The sequence below is a fragment of the Pseudorca crassidens genome, chromosome 14 (assembly GCF_039906515.1).
Source record: "Pseudorca crassidens isolate mPseCra1 chromosome 14, mPseCra1.hap1, whole genome shotgun sequence".
Lineage (NCBI taxonomy): Eukaryota > Metazoa > Chordata > Mammalia > Artiodactyla > Delphinidae > Pseudorca > Pseudorca crassidens.
In genome coordinates, this window is record NC_090309.1 from 83,605,462 (window position 1) to 83,626,771 (window position 21,310).

The 21,310-nt window shown below is 51.8% G+C and overlaps 1 protein-coding gene across 5 annotated transcripts in view; it reads right to left on the bottom strand.

Annotated features, from left to right (window-relative positions):
• Positions 1 to 21,310, bottom strand: part of LPIN1 (lipin 1) — a 123,213-nt gene that overhangs the window by 7,590 nt on the left and 94,313 nt on the right. For 4 of the 5 annotated variants that reach the window (XM_067703676.1, XM_067703675.1, XM_067703674.1 and 1 more), the window contains 5 exons: positions 20,568 to 20,647; positions 14,595 to 14,721; positions 13,191 to 13,339; positions 12,744 to 12,830; positions 5,053 to 5,205 (listed from right to left, as the gene is read on the bottom strand). In XM_067703676.1, the coding sequence (XP_067559777.1) occupies positions 5,053 to 5,205; positions 12,744 to 12,830; positions 13,191 to 13,339; positions 14,595 to 14,721; positions 20,568 to 20,647 (596 nt within the window). Of the gene's footprint in view, positions 1 to 5,052; positions 5,206 to 11,386; positions 11,991 to 12,739; positions 12,831 to 13,190; positions 13,340 to 14,594; positions 14,722 to 20,567; positions 20,648 to 21,310 lie in introns of those variants that run through there. The other variant, XM_067703678.1, reaches the window with a different exon arrangement.

Consider the following 21,310-nt stretch of genomic DNA (forward strand, 5'->3'; position numbering starts at 1 on the left):
CCAGTCATCCAAGGAACAAAGAATTCCAGGGCACAGAGGAAGAGAAAACCTCTCCTGACTCACTTCACGAGGCCAGCATGACCTCGAAAACTAAACCGAAAGAGGTAGGAAAGTATGGGGAAAGTGTGGGCCGATCTCACTCGGCAACGCCAGTGCAAAAATTCTAAATGAGTTAAAAACTTTATTGCAATATACTAGCGAAGACCTAAATAAATGAAGAAATATACCATACAATTGAATTGGAATATTCAATATTATAATGAGATATTAATTCTCCATTGGTCTACAGATTCACTGTCATTTCAGTTAAACTCTCACCAGGTTGTTGTCTGCACGTTTTTATGGAATGTGACTCAAATCGCTACAGAGACGAACGAAGGCCAGAAATGGAGGCACACATTTCCGGGCCTTCCATTTACGACCACGACGACAAGTCAAAGCAGAGGAGAAGGGCACTCATTGCAGCAAATGGTGCTGAGACAACTGAATATCCATACAGGTATAAAGAAAAAGAAAATGGACCCCTAGTGCACTCGATATACAAAAAGCAATTCCTGGTGAATTACAGACTTCAATGCGAAAGGCGACACCTTTAGGTAAAATACAGGAGACTTTCCTCAGGCCCACAGTCAGGGAAGGCTTTGTCAACACACAGAAAGAACAAAACGACAGGGGAAATGATCTGTTCAACTAAAGGCAACTCAGATTTATGTCCATCAAAAGCCATAAACTGGAGAAAGATATTTGTAGCGCTCGTACCAAAGGCTACGTGTGCACAATCTCTAACACTGTTACAAATCAAAAGGAAAATAAGGGACAGACGTGAACAGGCACATCACAGAAGATGAAGCCCACATGGCCAATAAACGTGTGGAAAGAGACATTTCTTATCCACCAGAGTAGCAAACATGTAAACGGCTGACAACATGTAGGTAAGAAAGTAAAGCCGATGGAAGGACCACTTCGCACTGTTTGCTTCTGGTGTACGAACTGGTTCAACTACTTTGGACAACAGTTTGCAATGGCCAAAGAAGACCACACATGTGCATGCTCTGTGGCCCAGCAATCCTGCTCCTGGGGGTGTACCCCGGAGCACACTGCACAGGTGCCCCCAGAGGACACACACAGGCAGCACCGCGCCCGAGAGCAGAAAACCACAAGTGGCTCAAGCACCCACCAACAGCAGAAAAGATAAGCGGGCTGTGGTGGAGTCTAACAACGGGACCCACACAGAAGCAAAGACGAGCCAGTTACAGCGACTCTCAACGATCCTGGGAACGTCACGTTGAGCAGTAGAAGTGAGCTCCGGAAGAACATATGACTCATTTCCATAAAGTTCACAAATGGGCACAATTCAGCATACTGGTTAGGATCACACATACACGTGCTAACTATTTAGAGGAGCAGGGAATGACTAACGCAAAACCAGGGATAGCAGCCACTATTACGGCTCCGAGGGTGGAGTGAGAGCACATCCTCTCGCTTTATCTCGGTCGTGGGCAGGCTGGTGTTCACTGTCTGATTATTGGATGATCTCAAGGGTCCCTTTCAGCTTGCGTATATTACAGAGATACTGCATATCTATCTATCTATCTATCGACAGATGCCTTGCATGTATTTTTTGAACTATTCTTTGGCGCCTCAACAGAACGTAATTTAGATGACGCTGATGAGCCCCAAACTCAGTGTCAGAAGGCCCAGGGGCTGGTCCTGGCTCTGCATGGACTTCTATGGACTCCAGAACCCTCCTTAGCACTAAAAGGGCCTTACAGTCTACATCTCAGGACTCTTATACAGAGACACATGAGTGAATGTATGATTATAAGTCTCAAACTTCAATCCACTGCTTTGAGAGCAGCTCAGGACACTGCCCTGGGCCCCCAGCTCCAGGGAGGCTGCTGCTTTCCTGCCCCCCACTAGGAGGCCAGACTTAGTTTGGTTGGGCTGTCCTGAATGCGGGCATGAAGGGAAGGGGAGAGGGTCATCAGAAATGGGCTGGTGTTCAACACCCATTTATGATAAAAACTCTCCAGAAAGTAGGCATAGAGGGAGCTTACCTCAACATAATAAAGGCCACATATGACAAACCCACAGCCAACAGCGTTCTCAATGGTGAAAAACTGAAACCATTTCCTCTAAAATCAGGAACAAGACAAGGATGCCCACTCTCACCACGGTTATTCAACAAAGTTTTAGCTACAGCAATCAGAGAATAAAAAGAAATAAAAGGAATTCAAATCGGAAAAGAAGAAGTAAAGCTGTCACTGTTTGCAGATGACATGATATTATACATAGAGAATTCTAAAGATGCTACCAGGAAACTACTAGAGCTAATCAATGAATTCGGTAAAGTATCAGGATACAAAATTAACGCACAGAAATCTCTTGCATTCCTAGACACTAATGATGAAAAATCTGAAAGGGAAATTAAGGAAACACTCCCATTTACCACTGAAACAAAAAGACTAAAATACCTAGGAATAAACCTACCCAAGGAGACAGAAGACCTGTATGCAGGAAACTAGAAGACAGTGATGAAAGAAATTAAAGATGATACAAACAGATGGAGAGATAAACCATGTTCTTGGATTGGAGGAATCAACCTTGACAAAATGACTATACTACCCAAAGCAATCTACAGATGCAATGCAATCCCTATCAAACCACCAATGGCATTTTTACAGAACTGGAACAAAAAATTTCACAATGTGTATGGAAACACAAAAGACCCCAAAGAGCCAAAGCAATCTTGAGAAAGAAAAACAGAGCTGGAGGAATTAGGCTCCCGGAATTCAGACTATACTACAAAGCTACAGTAATCAAGACAGCATGGTACTGGCACAAAAAACAGAAATATAGATCAATGGAACAGGATGGAAAGCCCAGAGATAGACCCACACACATACGGTCACCTTATCTTTGATAAAGGAGGCAAGAATATACAATGGAGAAAAGACAGCCTCTTCAATAAGTGGCTCTGGGAAAACTGGACAGCTACATGTAAAAGAATGAAATGAGAACACTCCCTAACATCATACACAAAAATAAGCTCAAAATGGATTAAAGACCTAAATGTAAGGCCAGACACTATCAAACTTTTAGAGGAAAACATAGGCAGAAAGAACACTCTATGACATAAATCACAGCAAGATCCTTTTTGACCCACCTCCTGGAGAAAGGGAAATAAAAACAAAAACAAACAAATGGGACCTAATGAAATTTAAAAGCTTTTGCACAGCAAAGGAAACCATAAACAAGACAAAAAGACAACCCTCAGAATGGGAGAAAATATTTGCAAATGAAGCAACTGACAAAGGATTAATCTCCAAAATATACGAGCGGCTCATGCAGCTCAATACCATAAAAACAAACAACCAGAAGACCTAAACAAACATTTCTCCAAAGAAGATATACAGATTGCCAACAAACACATGAAAGGATGCTCAGCATCACTAATCATTAGAGAAATGCAAATCCAAACTACAATGAGGTATTACCTCACACCGGTCAGGATGGCCATCATCAAAAAATCTACAAACAATAAATGCTGGAGAGGATGTGGAGAAAAGAGAACCCTCTTGCACTGTTGGTGGGAATGCAAATTGATACAGTCACTGTGGAAAACAGTATGGAGGTTCCTTAAAGAACTAAAAATAGAACTACCATACGACCCAGCAATCCTACTACTGGGCGTATACCCTGAGAAAACCATAATTCAAGAAGAGTCATGTACCACAATGTTCACTGCAGCACTATTTACAATAGCCAGGACATGGAAGCAACCTAAGTGTCCATCGACAGATGATGTGTGCTAACACATATGTATGGAATAAAAAAAAAAAAAAAAAAGCTTCTGATGAACCTAAGGTCAGGACAGGAATAAAGACGCAAATGTAGAGAATGGACTCAAGGACACGGGGACGGGGAAGGGTAAGCTGCGACTAAGTAAGAGCGTAGCACGGACATATGTACACTACCAAATGTAAAATAGACAGCTAGTGGGAAGCAGCTGCATCACAAGGGGAGATAAGCTCAGTGCTCTGTGACCACCTAGAGGGGTGGGATAGGGAGGGTGGGAGGGAGGGAGACGCAAGAAGGAGGGGATATGGGGATGTATGTATACGTATAGCTGATTCACTTTGTTATACAGCAGAAACTAACACACCATTGTAAAGCAATTATACTCCCATAAAGATGTTAAAAATAAATAAATATTTTTAGGGCTTCCCTGGTGGCGCAGTGGTTGAGAGTCCGCCTGCCGATGCAGGGGACAAGAGTTCGTGCCCCGGTCCGGGAGGATCCCACATGCCGCGGAGCGGCTGGGCCCGTGAGCCATGGCCGCTGAGCCTGTGCGTCCGGAGCCTGTGCTCCGCAACGGGAGAGGCCACAACAGTGAGAGGCCCGCGTACCACAAAAAAAAAAAAAAAAAAAAAAAAATATTTTTAAAAATAACCAATGAAAGAAAAGAACTGGGCTGGTGGTCTATAAAAATAAACGGTGTGACCTGGACTCCTCATTACGGGAGGTCTCAGGTCAGGCAGGTGGTGATGGTGGCTGGTAGAGGGGCCACTGGACCCAGCCGAGGTCCCTGATTCGACGGAAAGCACATAGATAGATTCTCAGAGTCACTAAGACTCAGGCCAGCGACGCAGGGAGAGGGGCAGCTCCCCACGAAGGAGGGCAGCACGTGCTAAGGCTCAGAGCAGAGACCGTCTTTCTGGACAACGGAGACAGCTCAGCACGACTGCATCCCAGAACCCGGAGAGAATGAGATGGGCGAGAAGGACAAGGCGGGTGGTGAAGAGCCTGTGACGCCGAGCTCGTGGCCTCGGGCTTTCTCCCGAGGGCCGTGACGAGCCAGCGAAGGATGCTGATGGGTGACGAGGCCAGACCCGCACTTGAGGCTGCATCTCCGGGGCCCAGCACGGAGCGGGGGTGTCGGCTGGGAGGACGAGTAAAGCAGCTATTCTGGCAAAACCTCCGGTGAGCGGGAGAGGGGTCCCGAGCCGGCCCAGCGGTGCGGGGTGGGGGGCGGGCAGGTTGAGCCCTCACCTGTGCAAGGCGGAGAAGAGGCTACTGGGGCTGAGGAGCAGCGGCCCCTGGGGCAGCACCGTGCCCCGCTCGTTGACCCAGTGCAGGTAGCCCCGCGTCATGTCCGCCATCCCAATGGCCCGTGCGGAGCAGTAGAGGAACTTGTACCCGTTTCTGAAAAAGATGAAACATTCCCGCTTAACGGCATCACACGATGGAGCCTCTCGCGCACAAACCCTCATCTGTACCTGTTTCCGGAGGACGGGCGCGGCTCTAGTTCCCAAGCAAAAGGCCGCATTCTATAAAACCTTAATGGCGAAAGAAGCCTGAACACCTTTCCCTGCCGTCTGCTAAAGGACCCTCACGGCCTCACTCGGTTTAATCCTCAAGGGAACCTTGTTCGGTAGGTGTCTTCCTCTCGCTTTACAGTTAGGGAAACTGAGGCCGGAGGCATCAAACTGTCCAACTTAGCTGCACCCGGACCATTCATACATCTCCATCTGGCTGCTCAGCTGTATCCTTTATAATACCCTGATAACGTAGACCGGTGAATGCGTTTCCCCAAGTCCTATGAGCCGTCATCAAACCTGGGGAGGGCATGTGGGAACCCTCACTTTGTAGCCAAGTCAGGCAGAAGTGTGGGTAAGCTGAGGACCTACTACTTACGACTGGTGTCTGAATTTGGGGAGGCCTTGCAGGAATGAGCCCCTAACCCGTGGGGTCTGCACTAACTAGGTAGTTAGTGTCAGAATTAAACTAATGGACACCCAGTTGGTGTCTGAAGAGAACTTGGGAATTGTGAAACGTGTGAAACCCCCACACATCTGGTGTCGGAAGTGTCGCGAGTGAAGAAACAGATCACAGGAGGGTTCTTCTGTTAAACACAACTTTATCACTTTAGGAGAACTACATGTCCCTGTTTTTGAACCGCTAAAAACTTAGGAGTCCGAAATGAGATGTTGTGCTACAAATATAAAATATAGGCCAGATTTCAAGGCCTTACTATAAAGACAGAATATGAGATACCACCCATTCAGTTTTGATATCGAGTACATGATTAAATGGTAGTATTTTAATATACTGGATTAAATACATGACAAAAAATGTTTACCCCCATCTGTACACGGATATCTCTCAACTTTACATTCGTAGCCCAGACCCCTCTCTTCAGCTCCAGAGCAATAGACTCAGCGGCACACCCCACATTACCCATCAGATACCCACGAGTAGTACCTCAAACACTTCCAGGCACCCCTGGAAGCCCAGGGGTAGGGCCCACATCTCAGGGGACCCCCTGGGTTTCTATCCCCACTGCAACCCATCGGCAAGCCCGCTCAGTCCCACCCGTAACACCGTGAACCCCGTGCCGCCCCTCAGTCCCCCTGCCCCCGCCAGCGGGACCTCTGACCTCTATTCCTGCAACAGCATCAATCATCTCCCTGCCCCCCGCCGAGCCTCCACAGAGAAAGAAAACTTAATACTCAGCTCTCCAAAGCCTTGCCAGTTCTCTCAGATATAATCCAAATTCCTCGCCGGGACCCGCAAGGCCACTGAGACCTGGTCCCTGCCTTTCTCTCCAGCCCCATCTGCTCCCTGGCACCGGGCTGGACACCAGGTGTCCTCACCGATCCTCGCACTCACCACACCCCTTCCTGCACCTGCCGTTCCTGCTGCCTGCACACTGTTCCCCTAGACCTCTGGGCTTGCCTGCCCCCTCACCTCGTCGAGACCTGCTCAGACAGTACCTCCTCGGCGGGCCCTCCCTCGTCCGCCTAGCTAATAAAACACACCCTCCCTCACCCTCACCCCAGGCACTAAGCCCTCGCTCTGCTTTTTTCCTCATGTACCACCGGTCACTAATATTACATTAATATTGTCATTAATATTGTTTGACTGTGTCTCATTAATTCATGAGCTCCCTGAGGGTGGGGACCTTGTCTCATTCCTTGCTGTTAACTCCAGCGCCAAAAACAGTGCTTGGCAAGTAGCAGACACTCTGTACATCTTTGCTGATGGGTAAATACAAACTACCCGCTTCCTATCCGACTTACTGCTCCACCATGAATACTCAGTGCTGGCCAAAGGACTTGTCTTGAGATTTGCCTAATAATATGTTCTTTAAAACCAAGAAACAGGAACGTGCTGGGACGAAGAGAATCTAGAAATATCAGGTTGTTTGGAATACAGGGATGTATCTGAAAATCAAGCAAGCACTTTAATGAAACATCTTTGTATCTGAGCCGTCTAATTAATGCAATCTTTTTTTAAAAAATCACTATTTCTGTATATAGCTCTTCACGTCAAAGTCCTAAAAGCTGCCACCTGCAGGGGTCTGAGACGCTAATTTTATTTAAGGCTTGGTTTGCAAATACGCTTCACGGCTTGAGCCTGCCACTGGCTCTCCTCACCACACAGTGTTCTGCTTCAAAGGCCGTTACTAAACGTAGCTGGAAAAGCAGCTCGAGGACGTCCTAACGGCAGAAATGCCTGTTGGTGGCAGCAGGGATCACCTCTCCAGAGCCTTCATCCCGGTGAAAGCTGTGAAACGCCAGGTGTTCCCATCAGTCACTCAGGTGGCAGAGAGTCACCAGAAAGATTACTCTCAACGGTACCCCTCGTGGATAAGACCCTCGCTCAGAAGGGCAGCCAGTAGCAGGATACAGCAGGCATACCCACCGGACACTCCCGAGCCAGGCTGGGCTGGGCGTGCTCAGGGCCCAGCACAGCCCTTCCCTGCAGTAGAGTGTACCGCGGGACCAACTATAACGGAAACAGGACACGGGATGGAGCAAGGTGGCCACGAGGGACCCCAGGGCAGGAAGGACAGCCCTGCCTGAAGAGGTACCAGTGAACAGAGGTGCAACACACAAACGTGGGTCACACTTACCCTCCGACATCTCAGCAACTAGAACAGGGCTCTGGGGAAACGCCAGAGACAAAAAGAAGGCATCATTCCACGGCCAGGCTTGGTACAAATGATTTTCTCCTTTTGTCCCAATCTCTACATCCCTCTTAGAGGCCTGGAGAGATACTGAAATAGACTGGAAAGATTCCCTTTGGGTAACCTTCTACCTCTTCTACTTAATTTTCCAAGATAAGCTTCTATATTGGAGTTTCTCGATTACTAGTTGCCAGTGACACGCCCCAGTCATGACAATCAAAGATGTCTCCAGACATTGCCACACACCACGGGGGGCAAAATCCCCACTGAACGGCAGTGATGTAGAGGAAAGGGAACTCGGTAGCCCTGTCTGCAGCCCTAGAGGAAGGGTACTCGCCTGCCACCTTAAGAAAGGAAAGCTCAGGGCCAAACGCAGGCTGGTTCTCAGCCCCGCCTCCACAGGCCCTGCTGTCTGGTGCCAGCCAACTTCCAAGTCTCATAGGCCGCTGACCCCCTGCACCGCGGGCCCCCTGCACCGCCGACCCCCTGCACCGCCGGCCCCCTGCACCGCGGGCCCCCTGCACCGCCGGCCCCCTGCACCGCAGGCCCCCTGCACTGCCGAGCCCCTGCACCGCCGGCCCCCTGCACCGCAGGGCCCCTGCACCACGGGCCCCCTGCACCGCAGGCCCCCTGCACTGCCGAGCCCCTGCACCGCCGGCCCCCTGCACCGCAGGCCCCCTGCACCGGGACCTCCTTTCTGTGAGCACTCCTCACCCCCACGAACCTGCCCATCTCTCAGCCCCTCTTCCCACTGCTGCCTCCACCTGTGATGAGCCTTCCTCTCTTTCAAAACTCTGCTCACCCAGTAAGGCTCAGCTCAGGTGCCACCTTCTCGCTGAAGCCTTCTTTGGTTCCTCGCCCTTCCAATCAGAATTCATTTCTCCTTCACTGACGTCTGTAAAATCTGCCTCTCTCACTACACCCCGCCCCAGTGCCTCGTTACGGGGCGCGCCGTAGGGGTCCTTCTTGGGGGTCACAGGGTGCCCGACGGGAGGGGCTGGCAGCACCCCGTAGCGCACCCAGAACAGCGCCCGGTGCACAGCGGGTTTGGGGTCGGGCTCCGCGCATCCTCAGGGCTCTCACGGAGCGCACGCGGGCTCGGGACTGACTGGAACCACCCGACCTAGCGGCGCAGTGCTGCCAGCCTAGCAGGGACCGACCGAAGGGATGGTGGGATCCAACTCCGCCCTTCGGGGATGAGGAAGCCAAAGCCGCGAGCAGGGGACGGGTCGGAAGGTCTGTGGTGGCCCGACGGCTACGGCCCCTAGAGCCCAGGTCCCCGACTCCCTCCCATTCGCCACACCACACTCTCCCTTCCTGGCAGACAGCGATGACGTGATAACTTAGGAAGACCTGAGGTGAGGGGAAGAAAGAAGCGCTGTGGCAGGAGAAGAAGAAAGATGCTAATGAGTCTGCTAACGATCGGTCCCCGTCTTCAGCATCTCGGCTTCAGACGATACGTTCCGCAGATGAACTAACTTATCCATGGAAACCCAGGAAGCGTTCCTCTCACTAAGTCATGGAGCCGCTGATTTCCGGTTACGTGAATATAAAAATATTTATCCAGGAAGGTAGGAAATTAGAGCAGTTTTTGTCCATACTTAGCCCCCCGCAAATCTCCACTGGCTCAATGATCTACATATTTTAGGAAACGGTCCTGCTTTATTTTCCTTCTACTTATTGGACACGTATATTTGAATTCGCAGGAGTTTCACATCTCTTCTATTTGTATCTGCTATAGCTCCTTTTAATCAATGACCAAGCCCGCTTTTTAAAATCAGTAACCAGGCGAGCTTTATATCCTCCCTACGAACAAGGTGATAATCAACCTGGCAGGTAATTTCTCACGGGCTGACTTATTCAAACGAGTAATTACATTTGGCGAAAAATAAATACAATGGTCCTCACTTTCTGTTGTTTCCAGGCAAGTGGTCATCTGCAAGACTGGTTTTTCCGTTAGAAAAATACTGCAGGGCATAAAATTTGAGGGGTACCCAAATGCAAGGAAAGAAGCAGCAGGGAAGAGCGATCAGTCCAAAACTCATTAAACGGCCCTTCCTCCTGGTACTCTTTCATGCGAAACATTTCTCTAAATACGTCTCTGGGTGATCACAAACATGACACCCGCAGAAACGGCCACCCAGCCTTTGCCAGTTCTCAGTCCGTCCCTGCCCTTCTCCCAGCCGGGGCTGCCACAGACTTGGAGGAGGTAGCAGCTGAGACGCTGGCTGGACGGGCATTCGCTCTAACCAGCTACGAAAGCCGACACCACGTCCAGCCTGGGCTGGAACTCTGGGATGGTACCAAGGCCACCAAGCCAGGCCGAGCCCTTGGGTATCAGGAAGCCTAGAGGAGGAGGACGTAGGGCTGCCCGGGGCACCGATTCTGGCCTGGAGGGGCTTGGTGGGGACCACGGGGTCTGAGCCGGGCATGACAGGCTGAAAAACTGGGGGAGGCAAAAATCAGAGGTAAAGGCAGGCCAAGCAGAAGGCACCGTGTGAGCAAAGGTGGGAAGATGGGAAAACGATGGATACGGGGTGGGGAACAGTCAGACTGGATTCGAGCAGGAAGGTCTGCGGAGAAGCAGCAGCAGATCAGGAACTAGCGGAAGCTGACCCGAAACGGCAGGGTTTGAGAGCCATGCTGAGGAGGCTGCCCGTGCTCCTGTACAGAGCCCCTGAAGGCGACGGCCGAGCTGGGGGACGGCCAGGACATCACTGGTCTAACCGTCCGGGTGCCACTGAGGACACACGTCAAACTCAGTGAACAAGTTAAGTGTCAAGCTGCTTCCTCTCAACCAGAATGAAAACACAACAAGCACTCTGTGATCCTCAGGTCCTCACCCACAGACCGGACTCATCCTAAATCAATCAACCGAACCAAAACAACCACCAGGCATTCCTTGGTAAGCTACGCAACTTTATTTTTCAAGAAGATACCTTTTCTAGGAAAACCCAAGAGAGACACAAATCAAAACCAAAAAAAAAAAAAAACCGGCAAAACACAGTGCCTTTTTTTTTTTAACCTTACAGTAAGAACAGGAATAGCTTTATGTTCCAAAACCCAAAATGAATGAGGCTGTGAACTACTCTGTATCCTGACCCACAGGGGTTTCTTTCGACTAAAAATAGAGACAGTTTTCAGTGTGAGGCCAGTCAAGGCAGCTCATCAGTGGATCAATCCTTCGAGGCAAAGAGTCAGCCGTGCGGAGGTGGCGGGGAAGGCCCTGAACACACCGCCTACAGGAGGGAGGCCAGGAGAACCTCTCGGGGGGCAGCTCGGGAATATCGACCAAACCTTTCCGTGTGCTCAGCCTTCCACCGGCAATTCTGCTTCTGAGAATCCACCTTACAGCGGCCCTCGTGTAAGCGTCGTACCTTCTCTACTTATCTGTACGCTCGTCGTACACTACTTATCTGTACGCTCGTCGTACATAATAAGGACTTTCTGTAAATGCTTATTGCATCACTATTGGAAAGAGTGAAAAACCGGAAACGCCCTATCGTGTTCACCAACAGGACTAGTTAAATGCAGGATGGTTTATCCACAGCATGGAATTTTGTACTGCAGTTAAGAAGAACGAGGTAAACCTCACACATAATGAAACAGAAGGATCTTTCATTAAATAATGTGCACGTGGGGCGGGGGAGCATGTAAATGAATTTTCAGCATACACGGAACCAAACCGGTCACGGTGGTTCCGCTGGTAGAGAACGTATAATACTCGTAGCCGATAACTTACAGCTTACCGGTAAGGCGGGAGAGAGATGTGACCTTTGTACTTTTATATTTCTCTCGTTTTTCTTATTTATTTTTTTCGAAGAAGCGTGTATTACTTTTAACATTTCTTAAGGAAGACATCCAGAAAAGGAAAGTCAAATCAATGAGCTGGGCACCTAAGAAGTGAGAAGCTTTGAATCCACCAGGAGGAAAGGTCCTCCCAGGCACCTCGTGCCCCACCAACCCGAAGCGTGAGGTCCAGCAGGCCAGAGACCATGTCTGCACCTCCCGGCTGTAACTAACTGGAGGACAGAGAGGTTTCACTTACGTGGGAGACTCTAGTCCACAGAGAGATGGAGACAGTGGGACCAAGCACCTGCTGGTGGTGGTGCAGGGATGGGGACCCCAAGGGCTCTGAACCCTGGAGACGAACCAGAGCAGAAGTACTGCACTTGGAGCTATAGGTCGACCAGGGTTTCAGTGAGTTCTGCCTCTTAGCAGCTACGGGAATTTGGACAAATTGTTTTAACCCTCTAAACCTAGAAATGATATTATTTGCTTCTCGGAACTACTGTAAGAGTTAAGTGAAGTGACAGATGTACCCGACACACGAGAGCAACTCAGGATCTTCCCTCCCACACTGACGTCCGAGGTACAGCCCCTCGGCAGAGTGCTCCCCGGACCAGGTGGGCAAGGTGTGCACTGCTGGCTGGCCCACAAAACCTGCTTGGAATCTGGACCTTTTCAGCCTAAAATAACTCCCTTGGTCTACATCAGAGACTACCATGTCCTCACCCGACTATCTGTGCCATTCCTCAGTATGAACTGAACCTCAAGCCCTCCCCTAAGGCTGCCACAGCCTTCCTCCTCTGTCAGTTTGCAATTCCCCGGCCACTTCCTCTCTTGCCTTTTGGTACTGAATTCAGATCTGCAGTTGGCGGGAGTCACCACGCGCTCACCCTCCCTGGCCAAGGGGCACCCGTCTGTAAGTCAGCCCGTCGGCAAAGGTTCCGTGTGCGGATTTGCCACAAGTACTTCGCTGGGTACTTACTGGCTCACTTTATGGTACAACTTGGCGATGCCCTGGTGGGTCCAATCCTTCCCAAGGGTGGGCAAAATGTGGCCAAGAGTATCTGATCTAAATAAAAACAGAGACAGGAAAAATAAAGTTAAAAGGGCATCGTGAAAGGGGGGGAAAAAAAAGTCATTCTGACTCATTGCACCAAATGCCTCATTAAAAAATGCAAATGGGATGCATGACTTGCTCTCTGGACAGAAACCCCGAAACTGAGCAACAAAGCCAGGGAGCCACCGCCCCAGAGGGAAGCGACCCCCAATCCCCAACTGCAGCTGTTTAAATCAAGGAGCTATGGCTCCGCGGGCGGCACCGATCGCCCCAGAAACTGAGCTGCATGAGCTGCACGACACCCCGGAAAGACGAACTGACACGCTGGCTCCAGGCCCTGGGGTCCCACGGCCCCGAGTCGGCGGGACCCACCTAGTGATGGTTCCGTCGATGTCAGAGATGATAACCTTATCGTCCCAGTTCCACAAGTAGATGGTGCCTTCGCAGCGGCACGTGCCCTGGTACTGCGTGGTGACGCTGAAGACCACGTCGTTGGGTCCGTTCTTCAACTTCAGGCTTTTCTGAAAGATACGCACTCTGTGTCTGCTGGAGGACGAGGCTCAGAGAGAGGGATATTTGGTTTCTGTTCCACGAGAAACCGGATCCGGATTTTATTTTTTTCAAAGCACCACCCTAGGCCACCATACAGTTCTTTTCCTGTCTTGCTCTCGAGGAGGACTGGTCTTTCCAGGACTTGGGCAACCTGAACCCCAGGCCCCCTCGCAGGCCCCAGCATGGCGCAGCTCACCCTCACCCACGTCCCCTGGGGTTTGTAAGTGACGGGCTCTGAGGGTCGCCGCAGGAAATCACAACTTCAGACTGGGATGCGTTTACTAGGTCACGGCTGAGTACGAAGGGCCATGGCCAGGGAGACGAATCTAAGTCAAGGGTGAAAATACGTTCCCCGAACCAGCCACGAGTACTAGTTAATACACGGACACAAACTGGAAGAAAGCAGTCGTCTCAGTTATCAGGTACATCTCATATCCAGAAGCCCAGAAGCTAGACCCCGTGAAATCACGCCGGATTCCGAAGGCAGAATCCTCTCTCAGCGGTTCTGAACCTCGGCACCGGGGCCCTCGAGTGCAAGCCAGCTGGGGGCAGGAGTCCAGGTCACCCCCAGCGGCGCAGGGTGTCAGGCCTGACCGTTCTCTTTTCCCATCAGACAGCATCACAACTAAGCCTGGCCCCCACGCACTCCTAGGAGAGCAGCAGAGCGCAGATACCTGCTCGCTGTCTGCTCCTGGGAAACAGGGTCCAGGGATTAAAACCGGTGGCACGGCCACAGAGCAGAGGACGCTGTGACCAGGATGGCCCCCTGCTACCGGAAGCTCTCTGAATCCCATCACAAGTCCTCCTTTTCCCCCAATTCAGGAGATGCGGTTGACTTAACAAACATCTCTGGAAAAGTGGAAACAGCCCTGCGAGATCTGGGCTCTCAGGCATTCACAGCTCAGGATAAATTCACGCCTTCAGGCCGCCCTCCGCCAACACTTGCGGACAGGAGCCTCCCGGGCAGCGGCAGGGCCGGCACAGGGGAAGTGATGCCTTGGAGCCAGCCTGGACAGGAGCTGACGTGGGGCGCGAACTGGAGGCACCAAAAGGGGGATGTGAGGTCGCGGGGGGGCGGCAGGCAGTTGGATAGAGAAGGTGCCAGAGCTGAAGCCGGAGCCAGAGCACGGGAGGGACGCCTGGATCATTGAACCCACCGAGTCCAGGTGGCCGTGGCTGGGCCAGTGCCCGCAGCGTGGTGGAGGGGGAGGACAGGACACTCACCAGCTGCTCTGACGTGAGGCGCAGGGTCTTCTTGTAGCCAACGCTGGACAGCAGGGGGGGGCGGCTCGTGCTGGGCAGCCTGGCGGACGCGTGCTCCTCCTCACTGGAGGATGACTCATGCTTTATTCTGGAACACACAGTGATGTAACTGCCAATTAGGAAGTACATCTGGGTAGCCATTAAAAATGCATCAGGCCAGGCTTCCCTGGTGGCGCAGTGGTTGAGAGTCCGCCTGCCGATGCAGGGGACACGGGTTCGTGCCCCGGTCCGGGAGGATCCCACATGCCGCGGAGCGGCTGAGCCCGTGAGCCATGGCCGCTGAGTCTGTGCTCCGCGACGGGAGGGGCTACAGCAGTGAGAGGCCCGCGTACCGCAAAAAAAAAAAAAAAAAAAAAAAAGCATCAGGCCAGACTCGATGACGGAGCCCATCGGGTGTCTCCCGGTGCCGTCTCTGGGTGGTCACTGACCAGATGCCATCACTAACGCCATCCATGCGGCTCCTGCATTATTCATCTGGGACTGCCTCTCCTCATTCACCCTGTCATCATCACTCTACTTTAAACCAGGAGGCTCCCGTCCTGATCAGCGGGCTCAAGCTCCCTCCTGGCCTTGGAGGATGCTCACATTCCCTCTCTTGCCATGTCCCAGGCTGCTGGCCAAGCACAGGAGCCCAAATTTCCTGCACGTCCAAGCTGACCAGTTCCCAGTACACACCGCTCTAAACGCGCAATCCCAGGTAACGAGGACACTCTAGGCCTCACGAACAGGTGCCGGGGGAGCCAAGAAAGGCCCCCCGATGCTCCCCTGGACTCCTAAGCAGGCTCCCCAGGAGCCAGAGCCGTACCTTATTCACCTGCACAGGATCCAGCGCCCCGAGCGCTTCTGGACTTCTCCACGTGGTCGGGGCTGGGAGGTGCGGGTGGGAAGCAGGCTCATTTTCTTTAAATAGCTCAGATAAGGCATGTCAGCAATTAGCTGTCCCCTGGATTCAAATCCTGCTATGGCATAGTCCCCAACCCAGCAGTACTAGACCTGCTTCCCGGGACCATTTTCTTTGAAAATGCCGTTAACGCCCTACAAAGTGCTCCGTAGACGTTTGTTAGGCTAAATGGAGAAAGCTAGGCAGCCCCAGAGCAGGCCCCGCCCGACTCCCGGGATGCACGCCTCCCCCCGGCCCCCCGCCCCGCCGCCAAGCTTCTGGCTCAGCGCATCCCTTTATGCAAGACAGGCACACGGGGCTCCATCTTAGCTTTGCATCTCAGTGAACTCCTGCCCCCTCGCCCTCCCTTCCCTTCTACCAGGAAATGACTGGGTATTTCCTCTGCAGCCTGTTGCTTTCTTGCCCCATGTGCTCGTTCCAGAAGCAGCTCCTACAATCCGATACTGCCCCGCACTAGGACAGACAAGAGGGAAGACCCCATTACACGGCACCCCGCTTCTGTGTTCTTTCTACTGGCTCCTTCCATGTCCAGAATGAGCCGCCCCTCCCCAGGCCCCTGCTCCCGGGGCCCTACGAGGGGCGGCCTGTGGGCTGCGGGCTGGTGGACTGGAGCTCATGCCACCGACGCCTCTAGGCACCACGCCAGGCGTGGAGGATACAGCAAGCGGCCTGGCCCCTGCGCTCCCCGGGGCTTTCTGTCTGAACAACCACAACAGAGCTGGACAAGTGCTACACTAAGAAGGCAGAGGACATCTGAGAGCAGCCGGACGAGGGGTCCAAGAGCTACACAGAACAAGCTGGGCTGGAGTCACAGACTTGCCCATCAGGGGGACACAGCCCGGGTGAATGAGCCGTGGGGACAGGTGACTATGTCCACGGAGAAGGAGCACGTAGCCTAGAATCCCGGTTGGTCCATGGCAGGGTTAAGCTACAACTGGATGAATGAGTCTACACCTGTGACGCTGGGGGCCGGTTCTAGGTAGAGTGGAGACCTGAGAAGCCCGGGTTTGAACCCCAGGAACTTCAGGCTGTGTTATCCTGCTCAGACTATTTTCTTTCAGACTAGATCTCCTCATCTTAAAGTGCAGGGGAGCAAACGGCATCCCACCGACCAAGAGATCCCGGAGCTTGGCAGGTACGAGACAGAAAGAAGTGGACCGGGAAACAGGCGTCCCAGGAAAGGCCTCACAACCTCAGGATTCCTCTCTGGGCCTCAGTGGCTCATCTGTAAAACGACACAGAAGTCCCTTCCCCTTCCGACCTCTGCCGATCCTACAAACAACGCTGATCCTTTTCAACCAACGACCTAGAGGCTGGTTTTCAGACAGACGGGTACACGTGGTCCTGGCACCAAGCGGCCTGACCAGTGCCTGGGTGGGAACCCAGGAGATGAAGCTACAGGCCCCTCATTGAATTGGAAAATGTTTACGTTCCACACAAACAGTTTGGTGGGAAATGAGATCCAAATGTGAACTGAAGCTCTCAGTGGCAACAGATTGATGTGAGCCTCTGCTGGTGGGATGCGGAAGCAAGGCAGAAGAGCTCTTATCTCCATCTGCTGCTTTAAAACAAAACCCGAAACGCCTAGATCGGTGCGGCATGCCACGTTTGAGGGAGCGCGGGAAGGAAAACACAGATACAGAAACTGCCGTGGGAGCTGTACACCTCAGCTGGCGGTGCCCGCTTAGGGCGAGGGCACGGTCATCTGTGGACCTGGCCACCCCCTTCCCCAGTCCTGCAACAGTCCTTAACGTCACTGGCTTCGCGGCGTCTGCAAGGAGCGACAGAACGAAACAAAAGGGCTCATCTCACTCGAGTGTCTGTCTTCCGCCAAGGAGCTGTGAACAACACTGAAGTTCGCACTTGTCAGTGTGCAGTTTTTGATGGTATTTTAATGACTTGCATGGTGACAAGCTGTTTGCTCAATTATGAGACTTCAGGGACTGTTCTGTCAATCACAAGTCTGTCAATTAGGAAAGCACTCCGACACTTTTTTTCAGTCAACTGCATGAATCTAATTAGGGGACTAGGATGCCAGTAAAAATGAAAAGATGTACACTGCTCAGGAGACTTTACACGAAGACTTTTCAGAGCCTCAAATCCTTTTCGCAACAGTCAATTCTTCGTGTTTCAGGTTTCGTAAAAAAAATGTAGCCTGACTAACTAACTCAGAGTGGCCAACAGCCAAACTCTATCTAAGAGGGCAGAGCATTTCTGTCAACATCTGAATAGGATCATATCAGATACTAAGAAAATCCGAAGCGCTTCAGATGGACTGTGTCAGCCGATGTTCCAGCTCAGGAAGAGCTGCAGGAGCGCCCTGCTGCCTCCTCCACCCTCGGCCCACCGGGCGGCCTCCGGGAGCGGTCACGCGGCTGGAAAGGAGAAGAACACACAGCCCGTACCAGCCACCGTCGTGTTCTGTCCCTTTTAAACCTCTCTGAGCCCCTGGCCAGCCTTCCCCAGGTCTCAGACTGGCATATCACAGGCCGGATTTGGCGGACATCCTGCGTTTGGCCCATATTGTGGAGTATAATTTTAAACACTTGCAACTGCATGGTTAAGATGAGCCTGGGCTTCCCTCGTGGCGCAGTGGTTGAGAGTCCGCCTGCCGATGCAGGGGACACGGGTTCGTGCCCTGGTCCGGGAAGATCCCACATGCCGCGGAGCAGCTGCGCCCGTGAGCCATGGCTGCTGAGCCTGCGTGTCCGGAGCCTGTGCTCCGCAACGGGAGAGGCCACAACAGTGAGAGGCCCGCGTACCGCAAAAAAAAAAAAAAAAAAAAAAAAGATGAGCCTGTGTCTTCCAGGCCACCACAGAGCCACCCACCCTCCTGACCACAGGCACAGCCCATGTGGCCTTGTTGGGTTTCACGTTCTGCACCTCCTTTCTCATGAGGCTGCCGTGAGGATTAGATGAGCCAACACCTGCAGTGTGGGTGTCAGTCTTGTGCCCATTTCACAGATGAAGGAGGAAACACCGAGGGGCTGATGAATTCGCCAAAGATCATAGAGAAAAGTGACAAAGTCCCAGCTCATGCTGCCTCTTCTGCTTGGAAATTACTGCAGGACACAGAGGGTCTCAAAAAGAGCCCCAGGAGAGCAGGGTATTTCCAGTGCAGCCAAACTGCTGGTTTCAACTGCTCAGGACAGAAGGGTGGCATCTTTGCTTGTGTCTCCCTCCCTGGTTGCTCTGGGAACGGACAGCACGCTAGTTCCTTCCCTCAGATACGGAAAGGAGTTTACCCAAAGCCAGGACTCCAAGCCGGATCTGCCTGACTCCAAAGTCTGCCGTGTACATCCTGCTGCTTCAAACACCTACTTACCGAAAACCCACCGCCTTCTATCCTAGCGGCCTCCTACACCCCCTCAGGACCGCACATTTCTAGCCCGGGCTCCACCTGCCTTCCCCCCTCCAAGCTCACTCAAGGTACACTCAAAATTCCAGGTCGGGAAGGTATCCAGATAACCGTGCCGGAAAGCCCCTCCCCAGAGAATGAGCCAGAGATGGAGGGTGAAGATTGGAAAAGAAACACACAAGCTCTTCAACCCTGCTCCCTTGTCCAGGGCAGACCGGCAGGGGGTCAGGTGGGAAGGAACAGCGCCAGGGCACCAGCAGAGGGAACAGAAAGGGTGTCCTGTGATAGCATCCCAGCCGAGAGCCGGTCCTGTCATGCAGTTTTATCAGGTCCTGCACACTCTTCTCCACAGAGGACAAGAAAGAAATCAGACTGTTTCCTACGTGACACCTACATGAGTTTCTATTTCCAACAATGAGTTCTAGAAATAAAATAGTTTAAGATACAGAGCTCTGGCCAGGAATCCAAGGACTTGAAATCTAAGCCCGCCTCCCCTAGGAAACAACAATATACTGGAAAAATCTCATCAGTTCAGTAATAGCACATTGAAGACATGCCTGCTCTGGGTCAGCCGCTGGCTTGGCCTCTAAGCTATAAAGAGGATAGAGGGCTTCCCTGGTGGTGCAGTGTTGAGAATCTGCCTGCCAGTGCAGGGGACACGGGTTCGAGCCCCGGTCTGGGAGGAACCCACATGCCGTGGAGCAACTAGGCCCATGAGCCACAACTGCTGAGCCTGCACGTCTGGAGCCTGTGCTCCGCAACAAGAGAGGCCGCGACAGTGAGAGGCCCGCGCACCGCGATGAAGAGTGGGCCCCGCTCGCTGCAACTAGAGAAAGCCCTCGCACAGAACGAAGACCCAACACAGCCATAAGTAAATAAATAAATAAAATTTAAAAAAAAAAAAAAAAAAGGATAGAGATATGCATCTTGCCCTCAATGAACATGTTAGCATCTTCTGCCTGCTAAATAAGAAACGCAACCCTGGGTTTCTCAAGCACAGGAATACCAGAAGGGTGAGGTCATATGTAAAAGGTGTTATACAAGCTCGGATCACTCAGCGTCAATATGCAGAAACACCGTCGAATTAGAGGGCGACGGCATGGCCCTCACTGTAGTTACCCTCAAATCCCGTACACGTAGGTTACCCTGAAGACACAACACGACGCATACGGTCCGTATTATCAAAATCTAAGGGCTCCTGTACCAAGTTAACATGAATCCCTACCAATACTTAGGAAAGTATCAATGTAGGTCCTGGTAAGTGTTTCAACTCTAGAGAAAGGCAAGTTCCTTCAGAAGGGCAACTTGTTTTCATGCCCGTTAACGCCGCTGTTCAACCTCATCATCATTATTTACCAGCACTGCTCCCACCTTCTGTAAACGGAGGGCTAGCACATGCCAAGAGCACGAGGGGTGCTCGTTACATCATCTCACGCACGCCTCACGTTTACTTTGGAAATTCGGTATCTGAGGAGCAAGCGCTTCCATCTGATTCTTGGGAACAACCATTTGAGTAAATTGCTCCAGGTCATGGAGTAAAGGACAGAGCCAGGTCTGCAACCCAGGTCTGTCCGGGTCCAAGGCCCGGGCTATTCGGTGAACGCTATCAGCATCTGTGCCTTGACCGTAGACACGGAAAGGAGCCGCAACGCCCCAAGGTGACTTGGCACTGTACCTGGTGGCTATGCCCAGCTGTGACGGCTGCTCCCCAGTGCTGTGGCTCTTTCCTGCTAGGCACTGCTCTGGCTTACTTTCCTGGAGAAGAAGAAGACAAAGAATCATGAACACACCAAAGGGAAACCACCTACACAACCACTGGCGCTCTGTGACGGGCTCCTCAAAGTCCAGAGCAGGGTCCCAGTGCCCTCCCCAACGGCAACGCCCCCACAGGGATGGTGGGCCCTAGTTACTCCTTTGCTTAGCCGTCTACAATTAAGCTGAGAAGTATTTTTGACAAAAATAAGTCTGTTTTCCATAAGTATTCTTGGCACCAAACCAAACTTCATAATCACTGTAGCTTATGCAAATGCTCTATCAAGGGCTGCTTGGATACGCGAGGGCTTTCAAAATATTTTCTTATAATTGCTGATAGAAATGCCTGAAAATATTTTCACACCATATTTTGCCTGAGAAAAACATGGGCGCATTCTCTTTCTCAATACCGCATGCTCTTAATAGAAGATGCTCCTTTGATGTACTGGAAAGAGCTTTGGAATTCTAAGAGCTCTGGGCTCAGTCCTGCTTCCCTGGCTTAGGAACCTCGGGCAAGTCATGCAACCTTCTGGAGCCTCGTTTCCTCACCAGCAACACAGGGATGATGACATGCCTCTCCTAGTGCTGCCATGGGGACCACAGAGATGCTGCAAATAAACACAGAGCCTGGCCCACAGCAGGCAAGGGAGGAGGAGAACATCCACG